Here is a 27,732-nt window from a genome sequence, read left to right as displayed (position 1 = left end):
CGGTACAAGTCCATTTCTTATGACCGTATAATAAAGGAATAATTTTTAAGTGTATAAATTTCTAAAGTAATTCTCTTGTGACTTGGGCCACACCGCGAAATGCAGCGATAAGCAATAAATAACGCGAGCTGCAGGCGACCGCTGAATTAGCTTCCCCAGATCTCTCCGCAGCTGTTTGTTGCAGCTTGCAATGCAGAGAGGAAATTGCATTCGCAATTAAGCACAAAAAGCGCTACCGTTTGTCAGGTAGTCACGAGACACCAGAACTATTTTAAAAAGGTCAATGAACTATTCATTGTTTCTGACATTAGCTGTCAAGATTATTCATCAACTAAAACTATTTTTTCTAAAATTACCGCTGTATTTCTTCGTCTAATTATAACAATAACTTTTATAAAGGTATTACAATTGAATTTCTAGTAAAACAAGATTCGTAGACACACTAGCATAATCTATGACAATGGTGTTTAGATGTACTTACAGCAAAATGATCAATTTTATACAACTTAACAAAGATTACACTATTTTTTTTTATCTATACAAGGCGTAGCATTATGTTCGCGTTTGTACAACTCCTCAGCTATCTGAATAAAACATTTTTCATTCTTGCACTCTAATGAGAGTTGGGCCATTCACCCTCAAATGGAATGAGTAAGTGTTAAAAGAGCGCTCTAAGAAGCCCTGTGCAAAGTCATTATGCATAAGGTACTTTTTATGGCATTAGAAGATTCATTTTGTCAAACATTTAATTGATTAATAATTTTTAATTTGTCTAGTTGCTCTTGCTAATGGGATTATGTTCATTTGAATGTTTGCTATTTTACATTGGTAGGCGTTCTGGAAAACTTTGTACGCAACTACGAAGCAAAGGAAATTTTTCTATGGGCACAGTATGCTTGTAATCTATCGTGGCCAAATGTTATTTGGTAAGTAAATAGTTAATCTCAAACTGCGAATGGCCTAACTGGTTAACATTACATAACAGTTCCTACATATTTTTAACAGTTAAATATGATTTATATTTTTAAAATACAATCGTAAAATGATGAAACATGTGACAAGCAATCGCCCTCCGCTTATCAATTGCAACAGAAGAGTAATTAGGACGTTTAGTTATCAGTGAGGCACTAAATATACATCTTAACCTTGGGTTTCCACTGCTGAAACATCCATATCAAATATTTTGATTATCTTGGTTTACAGATTATTAAAAACAAAAAGAAACGACAGATTTAAATATTTAGAATACAAAAAATGTATCATTTTACAACATCTGGATAAAATTATCCACAAAAGAATAATATTTTACAGTTGCCACTTAATTTTTCATTCTGGAACGTCCGAGCGAGTAGGGCTGTCGAATGTTCGCCGAGGGATTTACTTTCTGTATTTTATTAAAAGATGAAAGGTATGTGGTAAATATGTTCAATCATGTTTACCACAAAACTTGATTAAGCTAAATCAACTCATCTATGGCGTTTAACACAGTGATGATTTCTGTTAAATACTGAATCATCATTAGCAAAGGCCATGTCTGTTACTGGTATATTTCTGAATAAATATACATATTATGGATATATTATATAATGTGTGATTTGCAAAATTAATTGCATTGTATTATTTATATAATTCTAACAGTCATTAACAGTGTTGACAACCTTAAAACTAAACTGTATCTCATTCGAACCGCGTCTTTCAAAGGCATTTGTGATTTCAACGAGTAGGAAACCAGAGGAATGAAAATCTTTTATTTAAAATGTATAGTTTTATTACATATTTACAAAAGCTCAACAAATCCTTGCAACATCAACAACGACAGAGGAAAGAAGCGATTTTAAAACTTCTAAGATTTATGTACATTTTTGATAGCTCCTTAGATGTTATTACGAATACTGTAAACACATACATTGGACACGATTTGAAGCAAACAAATGGTAATCAATCGCTTAATGATACCGGTAGAATCCAAGTCCGCCGTATCCACCAAGACCACCGTATCCACCGAGACCACCGTAACCACTTTGACCTCCGTATCCATTGTATCCATATTTGTAGGGTCCACCGCCATAGTATCCATAACCTACATTTCCACCGTAACCTGAAATCAAGCACGATGTCATATGTATTAACAATATGGGAATAAGTTGGGACCTAAATTGTAAATTGAGATTAATGCTTCACCACATTCGCTCCATACAACTATGTACGTATGTCTTTCTTTAATACGTCATTTATATGGTCGGTTTACTATTCGACTAGTTGACAATATCTGTTTCTAATCTGCTTTCATAAATTCCTTGCAGAATGAAAAAACAAATTTTTAGACTTACCGGAGTATCCTTGGAGACCGCTGCTGTAAACTGGGGCATCTGTAACAATCACAACATTTAAAAAAAAATTCAGTCGAATTGATAACCTCCTTCTTTTTGAAGTCGGCTAAAAATCAGTCCAAATTCAATTATGAGTTATAAGGTGTTAAATTACTTGACAAAATAAGACTATTTTTTATTTCTTTGTTTATTATTTTTATGATAATATTATTTGCATTTTATTACTCTAGTATAACCAATAATTGAAAACAGATGGCGCAGCCTTCGCCGTATCGCACGAGCGCCCGCGACCACAATGTTCAATGTTAAGGTTAACGTAATATTATTGATGCAATGTTCAATGTGAAGTTTAATTTCTTTCTCTTATTTTTGATAATGTTACATTACAATTTTCTATTTAGATTACTTTTAATGTTTGTGGTTCATCATATCGTAGAAATTTTCCTTTATAATTTTTAAAATTTAATTTCTTAAATTAAATTTTATTTTACTTAATGTTAATTTTACAAAAACCAAAGTATAAAATAAAAACACGTCAACTGCAACACGAAGACGATTATTCTCTGGATCGTTAACTTTTATGGAAATTAGCCTCTTTTCAAACAGATTCAACAAAAAATATAGATTTACTAAAGTAAAAACTACTCGTAGGTAATTGAATTTCGTTCATAAAAAATATAAATTGATTACACGTGGATTGGCTGTTTTTTCCTAAAAGTTATATTAGCCAGACTCTCATAAATTATTAACTATATTGTTTTTGTTAAACCTCAAGACAGAAAAGATAAACAAAAGTCGAGTTATAGCAACAGAAGAGGCCGCCTTCGGGAATTTTGAAGTCGCTTCAACTCAAAAGTTGGCAATAACAACTAAGTTACTGGAAACTTTTTAGAAGTGTTCCTTAATTCAGGTAGAAATTATTCTAGCATTTCGCTATACTTTATTAGAAACAAGAACATTAATTGAAGAAATTTTGTATCGTTCATAATCCTAACGTTCGCTCAACTGTGGATTCTATACAGCTTGCGGGTGTTGCCAACAATTAATTTTTTGGTGGTTACGTTTCTTTTAATTTGTTATGTATTGATATTATTCAAAAAATGAAATTGGTAGCTGCGCCTTTCAATCAAATCAATCAATTCAATCACATGCAACATGTTATATATAAAATTCTCATGTCACAATGTTAGTTACGATGGTCCTCCGAAATGGCTTTAACCGATTCTCATGAAATTTTGTGAGCATATTGAGTAGGTCTGAAAATCGGCCAACATCTATTTTTCATACCCCTATTAAGTTTTTTTTAACTACGAGCGGACGGAGTCGCGGGCAGCTACTAGTTTCATATAAAAAATTCTCGTGTCACAATGTTAGTTACCATAGTCCTCCGAAACGGCTTGACGGATTTCTATGAAATTTTATATGCATATTCAGTAAGTCTGAGAATCGGCAACTACCTATTTTTATACCCCTGTTAAGTTTTTATTTTTAAATACGCGCGAATGATGGCGCGTGCGACTAACAATATACTATTGTTTAACAAAATTAATCTCGCTATTTATTGCGTTAAATGTTTATTAAATGTATGAACATACAATCTTTAGCTTTATAAATCACTAGCTGTCGCCCGTGACTCCGTCCGCGCGGAATGAAAAAATATAATTATAAGTAGCTTATGTGTTCTTCCAGAATATGTTCTATAAGTGTACCAAATTTCATCAAGACCCCTTGAGCCGTACCGAAGATACCTTCAAACAAACATCCATCTATCCATCTAAACATTCGCATTTATAATATTAGTAAGATGTATGTTTTATCAATAAGTGAAAACATATAAGTACAATGCAGCTACTCATTCCCTAACAGCTAACGTGGGAAACGCAAAGCCTTGACATAACGCATTTAATTATCATTTACTATGTCACCTTTGATTACTGTTTGATAGACACATAGATGAAGACATATAATAGGAAAACTGTATATTATGACACTAAATTGATCAATCTTTTTTACTCGTTTTTGTAGGAATTGTGAACAAAAACTGAAGCTTATATACATCGACTTACATTATTTTCCTGAAGTAAATTGAAACCAATTTTTTTTTATAAAACTTTAGATACTAACAGCACTCGCACTGAATACAAAATTATTATACAATTTCTTAGTCGTACTGTATGCTAATATTAGCTTATAAATTGAAAAAGAATGAAACATTATTTCCAATATTGATACTCGTAGCGACCGACGCCGGCAGAATTTTTTAAATAAGTCCAAAAGAATCGACAATGAGTCAAAGGAAAGTTTAGCTTAGATTTTATTCAGAACTAATGCGAGAGGGAATCAACTATTTGAATAGGAGCTAGTTGGTCTAGAAGCCGTGATCTGAAATCTTTTAGACAGTTTACATTTAGAACTTGTTTTCTAACCAAAAATAATTAAATAGAAAGTAGCAAGTGTTCTCTTACCGTAACCATTGTAACCGTAGTAGCTGTTGTAGAGTGGTGCGCTGTAGTAGCCTAGAAGGTTCCCGCTATAACCGTGGTCACCGTAGCCGAGCCCGCGGTACCCGTAGCCGAGACCATACAGACCTCGTTTTTCAGTCTTCTTAACTTCTTCCTCGCACATTACAGTTACAACTAAAGCAGCAATGAGCTACAAAAAAAAATTATGCTATACAATATGGAACTTTCTAGTTACTACCAAATAACATAAATCTAAACTTGAAGACCATGCTAATAGAGATGCCTAATTATAGAAGACTTTCATTGGGCCCCAAAAGTACCCAAATGAAAATAAAATTACAACAGTCACACTAACCCACCTAGTGTTTCGAGTACATTACAGGTACATGTTAAGACACACCAAACGCAAACATAACCTCACTTCCTTCGCTGAACAAAGTTACGCTTCGGCAACTTCAGTTTGATAATGCTCGATTGTCTTAAAAGCACTTGTGTTTCCTGCTATTTTTCGGACTTTGGTAAACAATAATGCCTTTCTCTTTATCAAATAATGAAGGTGATTTCCTTTGATTCATCCGCCACTATTGTTCTTTTTGATTAAATTCATTAAGAAATCTATTAATTAGTGTTTAAGAAAACCTTTTTTTAATAATAACTAGATAAGAAAAAATAGACCTGCAGATTCTTTGTAAAAAGACGGGTGCAGAAATATGTATGGTTATTCCCAGAGCATGTCACTAGAGTTTTAAGAAAGCAATATTGCAACGATTTATTTATAAAGACGTATTATGAGGAAGGTGAGAAAAGGATCAAATCTGGAGCAGACTGATTATGATCATACAAGAATTTGAAAATTCTTGACTACATAATTCGATCTCATTACTATCTAGTAATGCTGTTAGATCATTGTAGGAGATTAAATCTTTTTTCACAAGCATAAAATACCTACACCTTTTGTGAAAATTTTTAGATTACTAACAATTTTCACAAACTGTGCTCTCGCCGTTTTACCTTCAAATTAGGCGATGTCAAACATTAGGGGCTGATATACTGGGCTCAAATTATGATAATCTGGCATATAACCTTTGGTAAAGCGTCAGGGTTGGAACTGTTATGCTAATGTTATACTTTCCCGGATGGTATGTACGTGAGCCGCTGTATTTCCCCTGATGAAATTCACAGAATTACGTATCATCGTAAAAAAAAAAAATTCTGTCGTGCTCGTATGTAAGCGTTGTGTATTTTTTAATCCCACGTAGTTTAAATGTATTGTTAGTGATAAACCTGCATATTAATTAAACAACAAAAAATGTATTTTTAAAAGACATGCAAATTTGAATCGAAACCAGGCTCTACACCCAAAGTAACAGCAAAGCTTTTGAAAAAAAAATGATAGTTTTAGATAAAGACAACCAAGACAATCATCAATAGCCGGGAAAAAAACTCAAAGCAGACCAATCGAAAATGTTACGGAACTGAATACAGTTAGTAAACCCGACTCTTCAGCTGTTGTGGGTCCGGTAAACTTTATAATAAACAACAGAATTCTTACCAAGAACTTCATGGTGATTGGTTTGTGAGGTTTGTTGGTGCAGTGATGGAAGCTGAGTGGTCACTCGGCGAATGATGTCTTGAGGCCTCGCTTACCGCTTTTATACAAACCTCACGGCGACTCCGATTTACTAGGCTTTTTTATGTTCCAAGGATATTGTGAGCTATGCGCCACGGCGTAACGCACACGTTGGATATTGCTTGGCCTGATACGCGCTCAGTCTCAGTAATATTAGCTCGCAAATCGATTAAAAACCCCAAATAATTAATTCAAATTATTTTATGGTGTAAAGTGATATTCAATAAGATCCGTAGAATTGGGTTTAATTCATGGTTTGATATGTTTCATACCATATTTATTTGATTGCAATTATCTTTAGCAGCATGAAGTTGATTTTCTACTGTAGTTATATTTATTATCGTCGATGTTTTGAAATCGGAAAGTACGAGAAGATTCTTATCTTTAAAAAAAATTATAAAATATGAAGCTTTAAGGTAGATTATCTACCTTGGATGGGGGTGCAAGCGAAACAAAGAACGAGCGAAAAGAAGTTGAGTGAACTTCGATACAGTTACGATACTTTTACTTGGCGAACCTCCTTCCTTCCACCTTCTGTTAAAAAGATAATTATTAGTAAAATAATGTAAGTAAAAGTATATTACAACAAGATAGAATATGAAATTTAAGTAAACGATGTAAAGATTCGTTCTTCTTATTTAATATAATCAACAAAAATATCAAACCGCAACTTTTATCATAAACCGTAAAAAATACAACAACACAGACACATTATCATAATGTTTATGTATGTGTTAAAGGCATGAAGTTTTTGCTGTCTTTTCAACTTATCATAATCAATTAAAATTAGTTCGTATGGCAAATGTAAGTGTTACAATTGAAGTTTTAGACTCACCACAGAACCGTTTATGTTACAAATTATTTTCATGAGCAACGGATTTTAAAATTATTAAAGAATATTTATACTGTCAACATTAATCTGCGTGGCAAAATATACTTAAAGATTAAATATACATTTTGGTATTTAAAAAAATTTAATGATTATTAAAATAAAGTCGTTAACCATGGCTCTCTCGTCTTCATTTGTGACACTATCTTCTCCTTTTTGACAGAAAGACAAGAAACGCATCCATAAGATTACTGAAAATAGACGACATTGGACAACAAACACCCACAAAAACAACAATAAACATACTTGACATAAAATATAGAGTGATTTGTATGAGTGAGGGTAATGAGCTAAGTTTTAACCAGTAAGGTAAATCATAATAAAATTTAACAGTGATAGACGCCAGCAACAAAAACATCTGTTGCACGAATAAGCCACACGCAGTACAATACCACGGTAACACAGAAAATCGAAGTCAAGTCGAAGTAATTCTGCGTTTTGGTTTGATTAGTGTGCGTGCCGGAGGCCTAATTTTAGTCCCTTTTTTTACCCACCCTTTTCTCATAAGGAAATTATGGGAAGAGGAAGTGGATTTGACGGCGGAGGGAACACTAGGAAGGGGAAAAATAATTTTTCTGTGAGTCCCCTCCTCCGTAGATTAAAGGTAAGCTGTCTATAGTCAGTGGTCGCTTCGCTCTTAGGGCAAATTTGGGTGGCCACTTGCTCGTGTGCCGCCTTATGATATAAAAAAATATAAAAATGTGTAATAGTCATTCGGACATAACGCGTGACTTAACAAATGTATCACATAGACACGTCCGAAGCGACGGGACAACACGCTTCGTTCAATTTGAATTTGTATGAAGTATAAATGTAAATTTGATTTGGTCCAGTGAGTTAATATGACACGACTGAACATTGGACGTGCAAATGCTACCTCATCAAATACGAAAAAATTAAGTTACATACATACATGCCTACATGACAGTTTTAGATTTTCTATTTTTTTTTTATATTGAAAAAGTTAGCGCTTGACCACGATCTCACCCGATGAGGTGAAGATGTGGTCTAAAGATGGTACGCGCTAGCATTGTAGATGCCTACTCACTATACAACATAAGAGATGTCTAATATGTTTCCAAGCTATTTCCCAGGCCTTATCCCACTGACGTGAGGTCGGCGTACAAGGTTTTTATAAGCCTTAATGTTTTGCATAAATTTTTACGGCCATCCGCCTGCCTGTGACAATAATTTTTAAAGCAAAAAATGCATTATAGTGTCCTAACATTCTCTTTCAAAATTTCTTTGCTCAATTTATTACTTCTGGTTCTGTTTACTAAAAAAAGGTCATCCAAATAGACTTTCTCTAACGGCAATTAATAGACCATTGTTTTATGTATTCTTTAATCGAAAAGTTAGTTCTGTAAAATTGATGTGCCCCGGGCGCCGCGCGTTGCCGTGGATTCCAAGTGCCTGGGTGTCCTGGTGCTCGGGTGTCTATGTGCCCAGGTGTTCGAGTGAAATTAGTGCACACAATTCCTTTTACTACGCACATTTGTGTTTCTGTCTGCAGTCGTTCGTACAAAAGTTGGTGATGCTAATAAAAAATAAATAAACAGCACAATACGTAACGTTTCCCACGATAGCCGTTTCATTGAGAATGCGTCCTTTGAAGTCAGTGTAGTTATTTTTTACTAACGATCTTTTTAAGATTTCTGAGGCGATACGTGACAAGAATCATACCTACAGCCGACCTTCCCGATCCCAACTTGTCATCCGTTTGTCATGTGTAGTGATTATCCGTTAACTTTATTTGTTTTATTGCCTAGATTTCTATATGTATAAAATACCTAATATTGAAATGTCTAAATGGATGAACATACGATGTGCAATAAGATAGAACCAGATAGCGGCTTCTTGTTTTGTTTCCTGCCTAACATAAGTAGACAGATAAAGATAGTAAATGACTGTTCAATAGGACCTGATATATGTGATTTTGAATTAATTTCCCCAAAATGTTCATTCATTGAATGATAATTAATCTCAGTAAAAGATTCTATCATAATTAAGCTGCGAAATAATTCCAGAAGTACAGAGATCTCTATTTGTTCTTGTACACCTAGTATTTGGTATTAGTTTTGCAGCAGTACCTCACAGTACAATTTTTATTGTTCTGACACGACCTCGCAACTGCTGCGGTGGTCACTGTACCGTCTGCGAACGTGACCACTTTACGCTCTGTGAACCATAGATACGTATAATAGAGAATCGATAGACCACAAAGTAAATAAAAACAATGACAGTTTATGGTCATTATCTTTACCTTTAGTTGTCCATGGCGATATTACGTGTCATTTTCGCGTAGATTGATAGACAGCACAAGATGTTTCAATTCAATTTCATGTTACGGCCAAAAAACGCTTTTTTACTTAGTATTTTTTAAGTAAATTAATTTTCTTAACATGGCGTATAATTATAAACTACGAGATAATTAAAGCAAATAGATGTAACTTTAAATCTCATGCAGCCTAATTTTAGTCCTCTTTCCCTTTTCATCATTTTGTTGTAAGGAATTGATCGGAAGAGGAAGTGGATTTGACGGAGGAGGTAATACATAGAAAGGGGAAAGATTATCTTTCTGTGAATCCCCTCTTCCGTCGATTAATTAACACATCTGAAATTCGGATGTCTATGGGTAACGGTCACTTCACTAGTTCGGTGAATTCAGATGGCCGCTCCCTCGTTTGCCACCTTATGAAATAAAAAATTACATATCATGAACAATATTATCTACAAATCGTTACAAGACGTTCTATACACGTTTCTCACAACTTATATCGCATAGTTTATTAATTAAGACTTCCGTTTGCTAATTAACCTTTCGAGATAATAAAGAATTTAAAATTAAGTTTTTTGGTTACCAAAAAAAACATAAAATTATAATTGTTATTACTCTTTAAATATTGTATTGTATTTATAATACATTACATATACACTAGCTGTCGTTCTGTGATTTCGTCCGCGCGATATTAAAGAAAAAAGTAAGTAGCTTATGTATTCTTCCAGACTATACGAAACAACTGCTACAACTGTACGAAATTTCATCAAGGTCCGTTGAACCGTACTGGTGATACCTTTTAACATATATCCATCCATCTATCCATTTAAGCTTTCGCATTTATAATATTAGTAAGATATATTAGTGCAAAACTTATGGATTTAAATTTAATGGCAATCAGACATCAATGCCATCTATCGGGTGTATTATAAAATACTTTACCTTTATTGTCGGAAAATAAACACATAATCCGTAAACAATTTTTGGGGCGTTTTAAAATATTTTACGCTTAGACTAGACGAGATTTAAGTTTTATATTTCATACTCGGTACATTACTATAACAAAATTATGAATTATGTTTGTTATTTACAAAAGAATTCGTTAATGTAATAACCCTCTCTTTCATATAGGAAGCGGGAGGCGAGTTTTTTTCGCGCGGGCCGGACAACCCTTATGATAATTGCATTTGCAAATATTTGGAAAATAGGGCTATTCCAAATACATTGCAAGACAGGAACATGTTATAAAAAAAGTTCAGATCTATAATTTCCTTTACAAATACTAAACACTTTATTATCGCTAGGACAAATCCAGTCTTATCTTTAGGCGCCCAAAGTATGGCAATCTAAGGATTGTATTTACAATTTGCTTTTAAATCCTTTGCAGGGAGCAAATTTTTACAAGTTCTTTAAAATCTGACCTATAAACAAAGAAGTGGTAAAGTTTTAGGCAACCCTATAGCTATAATAAGGTAACTCCAAATTGTGACGGAGCCATGTGTAGCGGACGCGTTTGTTTGACGCTTTGTTATTTAATAATGAGCATACGTGTTTCGTGTAAATCTCATGTTTCCGCTACGTGTGATTTAGACGACCCCTATAACTTAGTGACAAATTCTCATGTGATTTTCTTATCTGCGTAAATCAGTTATTACCTTTCTCATAACTCCTTACACTTGCCTTGCTCATCTTACCTATCATATTCGATCTTTCAAAAAAAATTTTTTAAGATGTATTATGTTGATGTACGTTTAAATTTTACGCTTGTATAGCAATAGGCTGTGTTAATATTTGCAAGAATTTTACAGGTTTTAAGTAAACAACAATGTACATACTTTTAGTTTAACTACAAAAGATTTTAAACAATTCAACTTTTTAAGTATTGTTAACATAAGCTTCATTTTAAAAACCAAACAACCCGAGTCTCTAATTGTTGAAATTGCGCCATCTATTGGCAGCATATTAAAATAAGTTTTCAAATTATTACATTTTTTTATTTAAACTGTAATGTAATTACTATGTAACACATTCTTATTTTAAAATATAATAGAAAATGTCGAAAAACTTATTTAGCAATGTAAAATAAAGTTATGGCGAGTGATATTCAAGTCGCTTTTCACTAAATTAATAGTTTATTTTCTACTGTATGTTTTTTGTGCCAATGTAATTATACTAGTGAAAGAAAACCAATCTAATAACATCTCACTCGTTGAATTCGATTTCGTTGTTTAGGTTCTAGACTGTCACAATGGAATTTATATACATACAAACCCACATACATAAAAACAAACATACATACTAAAACAAACTTGATATTGATTATATCCTCCCTTTTTTAGATATACTTATAAGACTTACTATGAAGTCGGTAGTCAATTATTTCTAGGTAGAATGGCCACAGTAAAGTGGTTGAGTGACGTCACAATTTTCTCACAGCACAATATGTCTCACAGCTGTTTATGTGTCCGTCAGTACGTGGTACTCGACTAGCACTCCTTCAGGGTTACAATTGCAACTAACATAATGACGATATTCAAACAACGAGAAATGTAATAGGATCAACATAATAATATTAAATTATTAATTAATAGTGGGGTGTTGTTGTAGAAAAATAAATATACTTATTGAGCGAAATTTTTCACAAATGCCTGCAATTTTTTTAATTGATTAAGATCTTTTGGACTGATTGCGTGTCAATTTAAAGAGCTGAGTAGACTCAAAACCGACATAAAAACGAAAATAATATGGAATATACATTGGATATAAGTATACAAAAGTTTATCGTTATCCTACAATCCTACTACTATTATGTAGCATCAACCGGCCACAATAACTGACTCATATTGCATGCAGGTGCCTATATTACAACATTCAAGCTTTATGACAGCTCGTGGTTAGCTGCAAGCGCATGTCTACGAATGTGGTTGTTAATGCACTCTACTGCGGGTGGAGGAAAGTACACGCGAGTGTGACCCGCCCTTGAAATAAATAAGCTCCGGAGATACATAAATAAAATTGTGTTAGTCGCACGAATCGTTCGAAATAACACCTCGTGCGAGCAGCATAAAGTTTGTACACCACTATACTTACATTGTTTGTCCATTAGGCCGCCTGGGCCTGATGGAGGACCTAATGACTAGACTTGATTGATCACCGAACATCACGTCCTTTTATTTACCTACTTACGTACCCTTTGTTTATTACTTGACGCTCGATGCGTAACACATGGCAAGTAAACTAATAAATTACTTATTTGTTTATAGTAATAACGATATTATTTTACTTATGATTTACATAAATTACAAATCATAAACCAATTACTCCACAAAACAAAGATAAGTTATTATTTAAGCTGTCCTTAGCGATTGCATCCGCGCGGAGTTAAAAAAACTTAATAAGTAGTCTGTGTTCTACACTGTGCCATCAAGATCTCTTGAACAAACATCCATCCGTATTTATATTAGTAAGATAAATTTATTAATAATCTTAAACTGTTATTTAATAAACTTAATAAAACAAAACGTTCCATAATTCCATTACGATGCATACATAGCATTAGCACCTGGATCTGTCTCCCTCTCAATTGTTATCAATTTCATCAATTTTTTTTAAATAAAGTGGCCAAAAACAGCGTCAGTTAATTCGACACCCGCCTCTGCGATAGTTGAGGCGGGAGCGAGCGGGTTGTAATCAAAGAGATCATCTCCCAAGTCATCACTCGCTGTTCAGTCGAGTCAGTTAAGACCCTCCTGATGGCAACGAAACATGTTTCAGGCAGCGGACATACTATTCTTAGAGTGATAAACGATAACGCGATATAAAATACTACTTGCGCCATCTATTAATATTTTTCTTAACTATTTGTATAAAAAAATAATCGCCTTAAAACTATTTCACTTATTTTGCATAAAACAATTTATACTTTAAAATATAATAACAAATTAACCTGATTAAAATATGACTGCGAATGTGAAAGAAAATAAAAACACTAACGCCATCTAGTTGTAAGTTTCATTATATTGTTTAAAGAAAAAAATTGAGATAAGAAAATTAAACTTTATGTTTATTATTATATTATGTAAACAATTAACGTATTACGGCTAATCTAAAAAACTATTTGGGTGATTATTTTAATTTATTTCTATTTTATTTTTTACATTTCTTGTATGTTTTGTTGTGTGCTGCATGTACGGTTGGAATAACAAAACAATAACAGGAAACACTTTTAGATCCCTCTATGATTGAATCTCGTTTTAAAGGATTTGTATAAATCTAAGTAATGCGGGACTCATTTAGGAATGATATAGGAAATCTATTGTTCTTGTTACGAAGCGCCTGCTTAAGAGCGACATATTTTCCTTCGATTTTTTTTTATTTCATTACACACTCAATCACAATGAGATCGAGAAGGATCGTTGTCACATAGTTTTTGATTATCTTTTATTGGTAACACAAAAATGATAAAAAGCATTGGTACGATCACAGGGTCCAGTCTGAGTAAAAAATCCCTCAGCTTATGCGAAATGTGATAACCGGATGGTAACTTTCCCAATAATTTGCTTTTAAATTTTCACAGGCGCTGGTTTTTACAAATAATTATAATGTCTTGTTACATTATTAGAAAAACTGTCAAGTCTTAAATAAATAAATTATTATTAATAACATTATTTATTAATAATATTTAAAGTCTTCAAATTTTGTTGCCGCCGCTAAACATATCTGTTCTGTGGTGTACGGGCCATCTGAAAATATATTTAAACACAATTCAAAAATTAAGACATCAGCATTGCTTTCATGTTTATAGCTTTAAGAAATAACTAATAAAAACAAAAATAGTTAAATCTTACTGATTTGGAACCACTGATTAGTCGGTATTCCGGACTCTAGTCTTGCCGCAGAGATTGCTTCGCGCATCGCCAGCGGTATTGCTACTGCCAAAGAAGTTCCCGGTTCCCCAGTAGCTAAAATGCAGAAAACATCACTTTGTTATATAAGTTACAACTACTTTAAAAACATGTTTTTCATACCTTTAGCCCCAAGATAAGTGTTGGTACTATAAGAGTTTTCTCTGAAATAAATACGGAAATCTTGTGCAATGTCTTTAGCTTGCGGCACCCAGTAGGTCCACGTACGATCGGAGAGCACCTCTCCTGTCCTCGGTTCATATTCCATTTTTTCACACGTCCAATATCCGAGACCCATGATAAAACCTCCTTCGATCTGCCGAAATAGTTGGTTTAACAATAAATAATTAATACCACGTTTCAAAACAACGATGGTTAACAATTACCTGACCAACGTCTATTTCAGGACTAACACTTTGTCCTACGTCTTCTAATAGATCTACACGTTTTATTTCAGATTGCCCAGTTATTATGTCGATTTCAACTTCAGTCACAATAACACCATATACTTGAGAAGAATTCTCGTCTCCTAAATTAAGAATTCCTCGACCTTGTAAGTCAATGTTTGATTTATACGCTTTTTTCACAAGTTCCTCCCAAGTGGGGTTCCCACCCATCTGTTGTTTGATCGGTTCCAACCTTCGAAGTAAATCTTCGCAGCCTCTTTGGACACACAGGGCAACGTTAAGTGATGCCACACTTCCTGAAGTTGGAGCCGCATTAGGAGAAATAATTGTATTTTGCCCTTTCACAAGAATTTTACTCAAGGGTATTTGGAGGAAGTAGGCACAAATCTGAGCTAGCTTAGTGTTGATACCCTGGCCTATCTCGATACCACCATGTGTGATAGCAACGGTTCCGTCATCGGAGAACACGGATACAGTTGCAGATGTAAACGTAGTGTTGAGAGACGACCACCTCATGAAAGCTACTCTCAAGCCTCGCTTCAACCATCTGTTTTCTGAATTGAATTTCTGTACGTCCGCACGCCTCTCGTCATATTGTGATTTTATTTTTAAATTATCCCACATTTCCTGAACTGCACTACTAGCCAGGTCTAGGTTAGCTAGACGAACATTGACCGGATCTAGGTTCATTTCATAGGAAATTCTTTCCATTATGAGCTCGGCGTTTGCGATTGCTTCCAACGATCCTGCAAACAAAACATATAAAATCTTCTCTGGACTTGCAAGGAATTAAAATAAATTAATCGTAAGCTTAAATACCTGGTGACCGGCACCATGTGTTCGACGCGGTGTCAGTAACAACGTTGTACAAATTGTAGTTCCAAGTGGCTTTGTTGTAGCAGTTGTTGAAGACCGGCGCGGCGAGCATTATTAACGGCTCATTCACTGTGTATCCGTTGTCAGTGTACAAGTTGGAATTCAAGTATTGAACTACACCTTTGGCGTTTACTCCCACCTGAAAAACAAGTCGACATGCGTGAAATGGAATTGTTTCCTCGTTTCGTCTGATGAGTCTCTCTTTTCTAATATTGAAAGGATGGGAGAGGGAAGGGAATTTGAAGGGGAAAGGGTGTTGTCGGTGCAGGTTCGTGAAGAATCATTGAAAAATCTTACTTGATCGCGTGCTTGTTGTAAGGTTGAATGTTGAAATTGAAGTGAAGTAAAAGATGGCGCCGACGACCGCCGGCCGGTCGGCCGTCGGCGCGAGAGCAGCGATGACAGTGCACTGTCGCTGCTCTGTGGCAATGTTGCCACTTTTTAAATATGGCGTAGACAGGCTGCCCCCCTTGGGTCAGGAGCATCCTGGTCCAACGCAGCAGGTAGTGGGCAGAGGCGGTTGTAGGCTCTGCGCAGCGTCCCGGTTGTGGTGAGGACGTCAGCGACGCGGTTGACACCGTCGCTGCCAGGGTGGACGCCAGTGATCCTTCCAATCAGCCATCGGTTTGGTGGAAGGCGATCATCCTTCACGACGACCATTTCTCCTAATTGCGGTTGCGTTCCTCGCGTGCGCCACTTGCTGCGGGACTGAAGTTCTGAAAGATATTCCTTATAATATCTGGTCCAAAAATGACATTTTAATTGTTGAATTCTCTTGAATTTGCTTAAAGTTGATAATTGATGATTTTCCACCTGAGGTGCAGGCGACATAGTTATTGTTCGTCCAATTAGAAAATGGGCCGGTGTTAAGGGAATGAGATCCGTAGGATCGGACGAAAGAGGAGTGAGAGGTCTAGAATTTAGTATCCCCTCTATTTGTACTAAAAGAGAATTCATATGTTCGTAGTCTAAATGAGTCATAGATAGGACTCGTTTTAGATGGTGCTTTACCGATTTTACTGAACCCTCTGCCAAACCGTTAAAATTGGGACTATAAGCAGGACAAAATTTAAAATTTATATCATTTTCAGCCGAATATGAAACTATATTGTTGCAGTTATCCTTTAAAAATTTTGACAATTCATTACACGCCCCTTTATACTGAGTTCCATTGTCAGAATAAAGAGTTGCTGGCTTACCTCTGCGGGCAATAAACCTGTTTAACGCGTCAATAAAACCTTGCGAAGTGAGATCGGTGACGAGCTCAAGGTGTATTGCCTTTACTGCCAAACATACAAACACAACTATATAGGATTTGATAAGTTGTGCACCACGACCCTTTCTGTTCAATATCATGATTGGACCGGCATAGTCTGTAGCTGTGTTTAAGAATGCGAATTCAGACTGCAACCTCTCCGCAGGAAGTGTACTCATGATTGGTTGGTAAGTTTTGCCTGCAAATCTGAGACAAGTTGTACATTGATGTGTTATTTTTCGGCAGAGGTTGCGTCCTCCAACGATCCAAAATTTGTGCCGCAGTGTAGATAAAAGTAATTGTGGTCCTGCATGTAATAATATTGTGTGGTAATGTTGTACTAATGTTTTTGTTATGTGATGTGATGCATGTAACAGTATTGGATGTTTTGTGTCATAGTCGTAGTTGGAGTTTGACAATCGACCTCCAACTCTAATAAGATGGTCATTATCAATAAAAGGGTTCAATTTAATCAGTTTATCTTTTGGTGAAAGTTCACCTTTCATGAGTAAAAAATATTGTTTATTAAACATATCTAGTTGCACTCTTTTGCACAACACTAATAATGCTAGTTTTAATTCTGAAAGTCTAAGTGGACCAATATGTTTATTATTTTTATTTTGACAATTGTGTTTGAATCTTAATAAATAAGCTACGATATGTTGCATTTTGTTAAAATTTGAATATTTGGTTGTGAAATGTTCATCAATATCTTGCAAGACTGCAGTCGCAGAAATAGGAAAGTTAGATTTTATTTCTGGTAAATTTGAAATATCTAAGTTTTGAGGTTGGGCTGGCCAATCTATGTTTTGATGCCGCAAGAAGTGCGGACCTTCCCACCACATTGAATTGTTGTGTGTTTGTTTTTTCAGACATATGTCCTAACTCTATGTATTCATTCATGAAATTGATATATTCGTTTTTGAAACTAGGATTTCTTTTAAATTTGCGTTCTAAAGAGTTAAATCTAACCAAAGCTTGTTGGCTTGAATCACCCAGACAGTCCGGGGACTCTTTAAATGGAATTGTAACAATAAACTTGCCATCTGGGTGGCGTTTTGTTGTAGTAGTGAAGATCCGTTCGCACTCACTCTCAGCTTTAAGATCGTGCAATTGTTGAGTGACTGGAGCGGCTTCAGATTCAAAAAAATAGTTTAATTTTTCATCAAGCTCGATATCGTTTGTGAAATGGCAATGGACTGTATGTGAATAAAATTGTTTTGATTTTCTTTTGTATGGTAATTGAATTGAACCAGAAACTAGCCAACCAAGTTTTGTTTCAACGAGGATTGGTTTGTGTTTACCCAGAGATATTTGATTTGAAGAAAGAACATTCCAGAATAGATCAGCACCAAGCAACATGTGCACCTCTGACGGCACAGCAAATGTTGGGTCAGCAAGTTGAACTTGGGAAGGAATCTCAAATGAATTGGTATTAATGGGAACCGTGGGTATCAGCTGAGTGATATTGGGAACGATAAAACAGTTGACTTCTGTTTTATAATGATTTTGATATAGAGATGAAATTGTGACGTCACATCTTTGTGAGATGTTGGACGATTGTTGATTTAGTCCTTGGACTGATACACATGTGGAATAACTGGGTATCCCTAATTGCCTTTGCAAAGATTGTGTTATGAAACTGCTAGTGCTACCATTGTCCAATAGAGCACGTACTTTGTGTAATTGCCCAGCATGATCTTCTATGGTGATCATTGCTGTTGATAATAAAACCTGGCTATTGTGTATTGATGATAGTGTAACAGGTTTAGATAGTTCCTGTATATTTGGTAGAACAACACAGTCACTTTTAGAAGATTGATTAACCGGAGGTTCATTAAATTGTTTAGATGGATGCAACATAGTATTGTGTCGCTTTGAGCATAAGCGGCAGGAACTGAGTCTACAATGTTGTTCATTGTGCCCAGACCGCAAGCAATTTGTACAAAGATTCAGGTCTTTTATTTTTGTTAGCCGAGATTCTATGGACATTGCCTTGAACTTAGGACATTGATAGATGGAATGAAAATTTTTGCAAACAGGGCACTTAAATTGTTTTTGTTTAGATGTTTCATTAACAATAAATGTCTTGGGACGGTTGTGAGTTACATCACTATAACGTCGTGACTTAGGTTGTCCCTGAGCTTCTTCAATGGTTTCTAAAAGATCTGCACGGTTTTTTAAAAATTGCATGAACTCTTGCAAAGATGGTACATGCTGAATCCGATTACGCTCAGTTTCCCAATCGCGTATTGAAACTAAATCAAGTTTGCTTGACATCATGTGAATAATTAACACATCCCAATGTTCTGTTGGAAGTTTTAATGTATTTAGAGCCCGTAGGTTTTTATTTACCCAATCTATTAAGTTCCGCAGAGCCTTGGAAGACTCTTGCGTGACAGGCTGTATGTTAAATAGAGCTTGAATATGGTTGTTAATTAAAATTCGATTGTTATTGAATCTGTCACAAAGTAAGTCCCAGGCAACATCATAGTTCTCCGTTGAAAATTCTATAGATTTGATAATTAAAGCCGCTGTATCCTTTAATGAATTTCTTAAATAGTGAAATTTATGTATTTTTGGAATTGTGTGATTGTCGTGTATTAATGATTTGTAGGTGTCATGATATTCTAACCAATCTTGATAGCGACCAGAAAAGGTGGGTAAATGTATTGTTGGTAATTTGATGCTCGGCCCACCTGAATATCCAATAACACCTGAGCCCGACACCGATGCACTGTCATTGCCCGCAGCAGAAGCAGCATTAACAGCGGCATGCCTGCTGAGCAAATCCTGCGCAACAGCCATGGCGCTGAAGTAGCTGTTCTCGAAAGCAGCTCGTTCTGCATACTCGTCATCTGGAATGTCGGTTAATCCTTCTATATCATTCTGTACCGAGTCAAAATCATTGTACATTTCTTGCATTTTCCCATTTCTTATGGTTAATTCATGGGCCTGTACATTATTTATAGTTTTGCTAGGTAATAATGTATCTAGAAATTTTTTAAACACTGTTAGTTTTGATTTGAAGCTTGCTCTAGATTTTTTCAAAGTTTGGATGTCCATTTTGATTGTTAATTGAAAGTAAATTGATGATGCAAAGTTAATTAAATGTTAATGAAAATGAAATAAATTATAAATCCCTGCTGTTGTAAAGAAAATTAAACAAAGTTACATATGCAAATAAAAAATTAAATTGAGGGTAAGTAAAAAAAAAAAAAAATACTTAAATTTTGTAAAAAAACTTGAAAAAAGCAGGCAGAACGTTAGGTTATATTCAAGCAAGCAGATGGCAGAACAACCGAAGGCTCATGAGGGTTCACTCGGCTACCAACCGGCTTAAGCGGGAACAATGACCCCACATGGATTTCTGTAATGTTCGAAATTTAAGTTAGCAAATGGTTAAAATTATGCTGCATTAGTACAAATAGAGGCAATACACCGTTCTAGACCCTTTAGAAATGTACAATAGTTGAATTTTTTTTTTAAAGTTAGTGAAGGTAAGTGGGATGACGCGACAATTTTTAATTTGTTGAAACGAAATAAATTATAGTTTTTTTAATTTGGAATAATGATTTTTGAAATGATTAATAACAAAGAAATTGAATAACACACCTTTAGATAGTTGGTATGATTGAACAAATAGATTGAAAATTGCAATAGTGAGATTTACGTAAATAGTTGGAAAATAGTTGGAACGAACTCACTCATCTCCGCAAACCTCTCTAGGTATATATTGGCTTGATGAATTGAAGATTTGATATTCAGCACGCGTCCATGTCGATCAATCTTCTTTTTTCGACCGCACCGCTTCGAAATTTTTCTTCTTGGCCCCTTTTGATTGTTGAGTTCCAATAGAAATTATTCGAATCCGGCTCGAAACTATGTCGCTGCAGGTTCGTGAAGAATCATTGAAAAATCTTACTTGATCGCGTGCTTGTTGTAAGGTTGAATGTTGAAATTGAAGTGAAGTAAAAGATGGCGCCGACGACCGCCGGCCGGTCGGCCGTCGGCGCGAGAGCAGCGATGACAGTGCACTGTCGCTGCTCTGTGGCAATGTTGCCACTTTTTAAATATGGCGTAGACAGGTGTATTGGAAGGGAAAATATCCTTTTTCCATACATTCCCTCCTCTGTCCGTTAAAGATAGGACACGAATCGGACTTGAATGGGCAGCGATCACTTTGGTATTTTAATGATACCAAGTGACTGCTACTCTCGTGCCACCTTCTGGTACATAAAAGAAACATACCTATATAAAGACAACTTAATGATTTCTAGAAAGCAGATACTCACCTCGTAATTTGTAGTACAGGGACATCTTTTGCCGACAGCTCTGAGGTTCGTTGTGAGATTTTGTACGAAGCGACAGGGCCGGCCAAGGCGTAGAGTGGCGAGGCTGGCGGCCACAATGCCTTGATTGTTTCGCGTCAATTTATACCCATAAGCGCCGCCCACTTGACGGACGTACACATCAATCCTGTAAGTAGATTTCTTATACTTTTAAATTATTTTTTTTAGCCTTTTTATTCCAATAGTTGAACTCGTTTCTGGTTATAGGCCTAACTATTAAAAATTGATGATTTCTACACAACTACTTCTATATAATCTCTCAAAATTAAATATTATTAGTTAAAATCGAGTACATTTGAATGATATCTGAGATTTAGCAACTAAGAGTATTCACCAAAGTAGCGTCAGTCCACAAAATAAACGCTCCGTATTTGTCTTTGTAATGGCGAAAGAAACAGAGTGCTACTCAAAACTTCTCTGTTGACTCTACTTACCTCGAAAACTGTTATTGTTATACCATAACAAGGTTCTGTCTCATCATTCTTCTCATCTCGATTGAATAAATACTCCGCGAAATATATCATTTTTCAAAACATATTTTACTTACTTATTTAGTGGAATATTTAAAGCTCGAGAAATCGCAACCTGTACGCCCATTGAAAGTTGTGTTGCCGCGTGAACTTCTAATCCATCTTCTGATGGGATAGAAACGCTGCACAAAGACTCCATACAAAATGGATATTGCTGATAAATAGTCATGGACCCGTTTATCACCTTTGATACATCGGAACCTTTATTTGTTGCTGTTACTGAAGTATAAAGGCTCAATCTATTCGTATCTTTTATAGCCTCTGTAACATCTATAACTGGTTTCTTAACGTTGCTGTAAGAGACAGTGACGAGCTTCGCCGCTCTGTCCGCAATATGTTGAGTTTCTGCCACAATCATACCAACGGGTTGATTGTAATATTTTACATCACCACTGCATAAAATCTCTTCATTTGTTAAGAAAAACGTATCATCAACTGGACTGAACGAGTTAAGTCCGGGTATATCTTTGGCGGAATAAAACGCTACAACTCCTGGTTCTTTCTGAAAAAGTTTCGAGTAACTTAATAGTCATGCTTATGAAGGTGTTAAAAACTGAGTATATTCTCCGTTTTTAATATGCAATTTCATTTTCCTATAAAATGATTTTCTAATATGACACTTTTCTTACTTTGAATAACAATATATTAAGTAATGTTTACGATCTTACCAGGGCTATGCTAGGATCAATAACGTCTATATGTCCCAAAGGTACTGTGCTCAGCACAAATGATATGAAAACTTCATTTTTAATGGGTGGCAAGTCGTCAGTATAAATTGTTTCACCAGAACACTGCCTCTGAATATAATCAAAGAAATTCACATTATTAAAAACAGCATCAATTTTTAGGGATTGAAAAGAAGTAAATGGCTAGTAGTGGACTGAATAAATTATCACTAAAATTTTCCTTCTTCATTAAAGCTATATCGAAGCTAAAGTAAATTAAAAAACTCATTTACACTTGTATATAAATATGTTATGACATACCAGTGCCTCAATCTTTGGAATGGGTTTGGTGAGGGGCCACAAAGTGGGGTCGGTCTGGATCTCCTGGCTGCCCTGACTCACAGGGCGTGTGTCGTGGATAGCCACTGCTCCAGAACGGTATCTTGCACCGACTACATTTGACGGACAGAGGTGTAGAAGACCCTAAGATATTAAAACATACCTTTAAATCTTCTGAACAATAATATAAAGAGAATAGTTTATTAGTATAAAGCCGTTTGAACAATTTACTATACAAAAAGAAATCAGATAAACACGGTGAAAATGATACAGTAATTCCAGTAACTATGATTTTTACCTTATAAAACAATCCAATGGCAAGCCGTCTTCTATACTCTACGGAAAGCTTGGGCAGCTCCCGTGTTATGACCAGTTCATCGTCCAGTACTTTGATGGCACCCTGTAAGGTCTCGTTTGCAAAGAGATACTTTCCCATCAAGTAATTTTCTGTTTTACTCGCTCTGGTGAACGTCGGGGACAGACCACCGAATACTAACCTGCTCTCTAAGACTTTACCGTTTTCATCGAGTTTGTAAAGAAATCCTGCGTTGGTTATAGCATGGACACTTTGTGATCGTGGCATTATCTGTGTTAAATAATATTGTCACATTAATGTTTTTCATTTATTTATAATGAATGCTCCATATATTGATGATTACACTTATTATGATATGTCATAATTATCTCACCTTGTAAGTAACTAATTTATAGTCCTGAGACAAAGGCGGACAAAGTATGTTCAGGATTATTTTTCCTGTCATATTAACATTTAAAAATTCTTGCATTGTTACAATTTTTTTCTCTGCAGAACTTACTGAAATAATTACATAGATGCTGTTAAAATGAGAACATTATAAAATATAATGCGGTATTTGTGCAAGTAAAAGATCTACTTATCTGGTTTCAAAACACTGTTAAATTTTTATATCACAGACCAGAAATAAGTATGAAATATACTGTATACACTAGCGACCACTAGGTCGCCCGCGACGTCGTCAGTGCAGAATTTTAAAAAATAGCCTATAATATTCCCGAGTGCATCAGATCCCGCCAAAGCCTCGTCAAAATAAGTCCATCCGTTCCGGAGATTACCCGGAACAAACGCAGCTTTGATGACAGACATACAGGTACACAGACAGACAAACAGATAGACAGACAAAGTTTTGTTTTTCGTTATCAGCAACACAAATATTTTATTTATATGTGCACATATTATGATGCACTTGCAAAGAAAATGTACGTACAAATAGTCAATAGTGCTCCAATGGTTTCGAACAAAAGATATAAGTCAGAAGCAAAGTCACGATGTTTATGTTTTGTCATCAAGTTGCCAGCTATGGTGCCGATCTGGAAACCAGTATCACCATTTTAGAAACTTTTAGTTTTAAACATACTTATAAACGCTCCACCCAATGCTCTCCTACATATTTTTAATCTCACATATAGCCACTTAAATTGGTTACTTAGGAATTATTGATAGTCTTCGTAATACTGAGCAAATTACACAATAACATACGGCTAACTTACATTCCTCACAGGAATATGAGCTACCATTTGAATGTGATCGTATAGTTTCCGTAAATAACTGAAATTTTGTTTTTCACTCGACAAAGACTTGAAAATATCCAAAGCCTCCGAAAGTGTAGTCCCAGCTCCTAAAACTAAATTCTGATCCACTACAAATCCTTTTAACTCTGATATTCCAGTGGTATCTATTAACACCTGTGAATATTCCGCTATCGGATATGCCCCTGGAATAACAAAAAGCCTAAACTTAATTTTATAGTATTTTTATACCAAACTTGGGTTTTAATTCTTAAGATCTAAATTTCCACTTTAATTAGAAAGAACAATCAGAAGATTTAAAATATGTTTATTGACTATCAATGCGTGTTTAATATACTATGATATGATAACTTGTATCTATTTTGCATATTAACACAACTGTAGTGGAAAAGGATTGATAAATATTCTCACCTTTCGCTGTGTTGCCTGCAACTAACATGTATGAGTCCTGTCCTTTAGATACTAGAATATTAAAAACTTCATTTAAGTCGTATACCCTGTACCAATCCCTTCCATCTTCCAGTTTAATGTGTACCGTGGAAGCTTTATTAACTTCCTCTTTTAATACCATACACCAGTCATAGTCATCGCAATTCGTTTTTTTGCATCCATCACCCTTCCGCTTACAAATATGCAAGTCTTCTATGTCCATAATTCGTTTTGATGCAGGAGCATCTACTGCGAATGTCTTAAATGCCTCGAGGATAGTCCTGTATCCAGTGCACCTACAGATGTTGCTTCCAAAAGATTGTTCTATTTCAAGCATAGTCAACTTTTTTCCGCTTTGAAGTAAACTGTAACATTGAATATTCTTAGTTTGTCTTAAGGCTAGTTTGAATTGTATAGCAAGATTTATCAGTAAACATTGAATTATATAGTTAGTAGATTTTAGAAGGGTAGCACAGGACCGATCATAGTGGCGATTTTTGGGGGAAGCCGATGCCTAGCAGTGGGCGTTAAGTGGCTGAAAAGAAAATGAAGATTTTAGTAGATATACCTATGCATAGCCATGACCCAGCCGGGGGTGCAGTAGCCACACTGTGTGCCGTTGTGCTCTGCAAGTGTGGTCTGCACTTTGCTGTAACCCGCCAGCCGTCCGCCTGTGCCTTCCACCGTCGTGATATCCCAGCCCTGGCATGACGTCACCAGCACCATGCACTGAAAATGAAATTACCCTCTCAGTTTAGCTATGAACAGCGTGTTTTATGTGGTGTGGCGAAGCGGTGTTACCGAGTTGACGGCGGTGGGTGGCGTGTCCTGGCCCCGCACGGCGGTCACGATGCAGGCGCCACAGCCTGCCTCCAAGCACTTGTACTTGGTGCCGGGCAGCCGTAACCGGCGACGTAGGTACTCCAGCAACGTCACATCCGTGTTCACTTCGCTACCAACTTAGAAAAGAATTAAGTACTTATAACTATGTTGCAAAAACTTAAATGTACTGTACACTTTTCTGCAATAGGTATACATTGAATTGAAGCAAATTAGGCAAATCGAGTGAAATAGACATGATAATTGTTTATCCATGGGATAGAGGAGGAAATGGACGACGCACCTCATCATCAGCAGTATTATATTATTACTTAATCTTGTTTTCTACTTTTTTTTTCTATAATACTTTACAACTTACCTGAATATTCAATTCCATTAACTTTAAATGTAACGCGATCCATAATTACATCAAGCAACTGAACATAAAAAAGAAACTGACAAAAAATTTGCTAAAATATAAACTATGTTCACATTCTTATATTATCATATAAAATTCTTGGTCTTTACTAAACTAATATTTAAACTTCTTTTATTGTAACAGTGATAAAAATGCATCAGTGAATACACAGTTACAGGAAGGGGAAAACACTGATTTTGGTTCCGCAGAAAAAATATTTTGAATACACAAAAAACTAAAGGTTTTTAAGTTTAAGATAATCAAGTAAATTGATACGAATCCGAATTACTACTAACTTACAAAGTACTACTTACAGGCTACAGTTCAGTGGCTGTGCTGGTGACACAAAAACTTGAAGAATCTCTTAATTACAATGTCGATTCACATATACATACTTACATTTTAGGTTTTGTAATGCTTAATCGTATATGTTTGAACGCATCGATTTGTCACGTTCGTGTAAAGATCATGTGCAGAAAAGTACAGGAATCGCCGGAAAGATAGATACGTGAAGAAAATAAATTTCAAGTGCAAATTATTCAAGGTGCCCTTAGTCAAATAAAAGACATGTTTTCATTTTCATAAGTTTGTATTAAGTTTTATCAAATTTCTTGACACTTGTGATATCGTACTAAAAATCTTACTGCATTGTGTTGTTTATTTAATTTAACATTTTATAGGTATATTTTACTTCTTACTAATAATATAAATGCGAAAGTTTAAATGGATGGATGTTTGTTAGAAGGTATCTTCGGAACGGCTCAACGGATCTAGATAAAATTTGGCATTGACGTGGAACATAGTCTATAAGAATATTTTCAAAGTTTTTTTTTTTAATTCCGCGCGGACGGAGTCACGGTCGACAGCTAGTTATTTATAACCAAGAGAAATAAAATTATGATCATATATAAACAACATACAGTTTACGACATTTACTATATTATAGCGGTCGCCCGCGACTTCGTCAGCGCGGAATGAAAAAATGAAAAAGCATTCTATAGTATGCTCGTGTCCATCAGTTACCTCCCCATCAAAGTCCTGTCAACATTGGTCCAGCCGTTCCTGGGATTATCCGGAGCAAAGGCGGTCTTGCGGACAGACATACAACATTTTAAATATTATTTTTCGTTATCAGCAATGCAAATACATCTTTTATACAAAATTCTTGACTTTTTTATAGACATCATTACATTATAGACCAGCCGTCGCCGGCGATTGTATTAGCACATAAAAAATGGAGTGTCTGAAAAAATAAATCCCGCGGCATTAGGGGTACAAAATTGGTGTCGGCTCCAATGGCCGAGGAAAACTTGGAAAACTAGATATCGCACGCGACTCCGGCCGCGCGCAATTAAAAAAAACATAATAAATCTACATCTATGCCAAATTTCATCGAGATCTGTTGAGCCGTTCTTAAGATATCTTCAAACAAACATCCATCCATGCATCCATCCAAACATTCGCATTTATAATATTAGTAAGATAGGTTGTGTTATTAGTATGATTTCAGCATATTTTGATCAAACTGTCTTATTGGTGTACATAATATAGTATCATATAAATCAATATATTTGGCATTTTCG

At 35.4% G+C, this 27,732-nt stretch overlaps 4 protein-coding genes across 4 annotated transcripts; all 4 read right to left on the bottom strand.

The window, feature by feature from the left end:
• Window positions 1-1,778: 1,778 nt before the first annotated feature.
• Window positions 1,779-6,411, bottom strand: LOC106710128 (cold and drought-regulated protein CORA). The gene is made up of 4 exons (XM_014502114.2): window positions 6,345-6,411; window positions 4,796-4,982; window positions 2,331-2,369; window positions 1,779-2,098 (listed from the first exon to the last, which is right to left on the bottom strand). Exons 1-4 carry the CDS (start codon window positions 6,354-6,356, stop codon window positions 1,947-1,949), a joined length of 390 nt encoding a protein of 129 aa, XP_014357600.2. The 5' UTR covers window positions 6,357-6,411; the 3' UTR covers window positions 1,779-1,946.
• Window positions 6,412-14,260: 7,849 nt separating this feature from the next.
• LOC106710136 (xanthine dehydrogenase/oxidase) lies at window positions 14,261-24,662 on the bottom strand. The gene is made up of 13 exons (XM_014502125.2): window positions 24,445-24,662; window positions 24,162-24,264; window positions 23,607-23,731; window positions 23,216-23,503; window positions 22,900-23,061; window positions 22,582-22,710; window positions 21,931-22,415; window positions 21,327-21,510; window positions 15,720-15,915; window positions 14,880-15,646; window positions 14,617-14,809; window positions 14,437-14,550; window positions 14,261-14,331 (listed from the first exon to the last, which is right to left on the bottom strand). Exons 1-13 carry the CDS (start codon window positions 24,469-24,471, stop codon window positions 14,261-14,263), a joined length of 2,844 nt encoding a protein of 947 aa, XP_014357611.2. The 5' UTR covers window positions 24,472-24,662.
• On the bottom strand, window positions 16,071-20,134 carry LOC123721652. The gene is made up of 2 exons (XM_045681006.1): window positions 19,731-20,134; window positions 16,071-16,492 (listed from the first exon to the last, which is right to left on the bottom strand). The coding sequence occupies exons 1-2, from the start codon at window positions 20,095-20,097 to the stop codon at window positions 16,218-16,220; spliced, it is 642 nt and encodes a 213-aa protein (XP_045536962.1). The 5' UTR covers window positions 20,098-20,134; the 3' UTR covers window positions 16,071-16,217.
• A 78-nt stretch (window positions 24,663-24,740) lies between the features above and the next one.
• Window positions 24,741-26,186, bottom strand: LOC123721660 (xanthine dehydrogenase-like). Its single transcript, XM_045681051.1, has 5 exons — window positions 26,111-26,186; window positions 25,714-25,871; window positions 25,481-25,641; window positions 24,895-25,277; window positions 24,741-24,751 (listed from the first exon to the last, which is right to left on the bottom strand). Exons 1-5 carry the CDS (start codon window positions 26,151-26,153, stop codon window positions 24,741-24,743), a joined length of 756 nt encoding a protein of 251 aa, XP_045537007.1. The 5' UTR covers window positions 26,154-26,186.
• Between the last annotated feature and the right edge of the window lie 1,546 nt (window positions 26,187-27,732).

This window comes from Papilio machaon, chromosome 14 (assembly GCF_912999745.1).
Source record: "Papilio machaon chromosome 14, ilPapMach1.1, whole genome shotgun sequence".
NCBI lineage: Eukaryota > Metazoa > Arthropoda > Insecta > Lepidoptera > Papilionidae > Papilio > Papilio machaon.
The sequence above is the reverse complement of the archived record's forward strand: the minus strand, read 5'-3'. Positions and strand labels throughout refer to the sequence as shown.

What these genes read in the sequence shown, in the direction of transcription:
- LOC106710136 (XM_014502125.2), bottom strand. Translation starts at nt 24,471, where the DNA reads ATGGTAGCTCATATTCCTGTGAGGAAT. An exon ending in CTCATATTCCTGTGAGGAAT is followed by an intron (nt 24,265 to 24,444) that starts GTAAGTTAGCCG and finishes ACTGGTTTCCAG; the next exon opens with ATCGGCACCATAGCTGGCAA. An exon ending in TTCCAAAGATTGAGGCACTG is followed by an intron (nt 22,711 to 22,899) that starts GTATGTCATAAC and finishes GATTATATTCAG; the next exon opens with AGGCAGTGTTCTGGTGAAAC.
- LOC106710128 (XM_014502114.2), bottom strand. An exon ending in CTACGGTTACAATGGTTACG is followed by an intron (nt 2,370 to 4,795) that starts GTAAGAGAACAC and finishes TGATTGTTACAG; the next exon opens with ATGCCCCAGTTTACAGCAGC. An exon ending in CGGTCTCCAAGGATACTCCG is followed by an intron (nt 2,099 to 2,330) that starts GTAAGTCTAAAA and finishes GCTTGATTTCAG; the next exon opens with GTTACGGTGGAAATGTAGGT.
- LOC123721652 (XM_045681006.1), bottom strand. Translation starts at nt 20,097, where the DNA reads ATGGACATCCAAACTTTGAAAAAATCTAGAGCAAGCTTCAAATCAAAA. An exon ending in AGGTGTTATTGGATATTCAG is followed by an intron (nt 16,493 to 19,730) that starts GTGGGCCGAGCA and finishes AATATCTTTCAG; the next exon opens with AACTTCAGTCCCGCAGCAAG.
- LOC123721660 (XM_045681051.1), bottom strand. Translation starts at nt 26,153, where the DNA reads ATGGATCGCGTTACATTTAAAGTTAATGGAATTGAATATTCAG. An exon ending in TAATGGAATTGAATATTCAG is followed by an intron (nt 25,872 to 26,110) that starts GTAAGTTGTAAA and finishes TTCTTTTCTAAG; the next exon opens with TTGGTAGCGAAGTGAACACG. An exon ending in CACCCACCGCCGTCAACTCG is followed by an intron (nt 25,642 to 25,713) that starts GTAACACCGCTT and finishes TTTCATTTTCAG; the next exon opens with TGCATGGTGCTGGTGACGTC.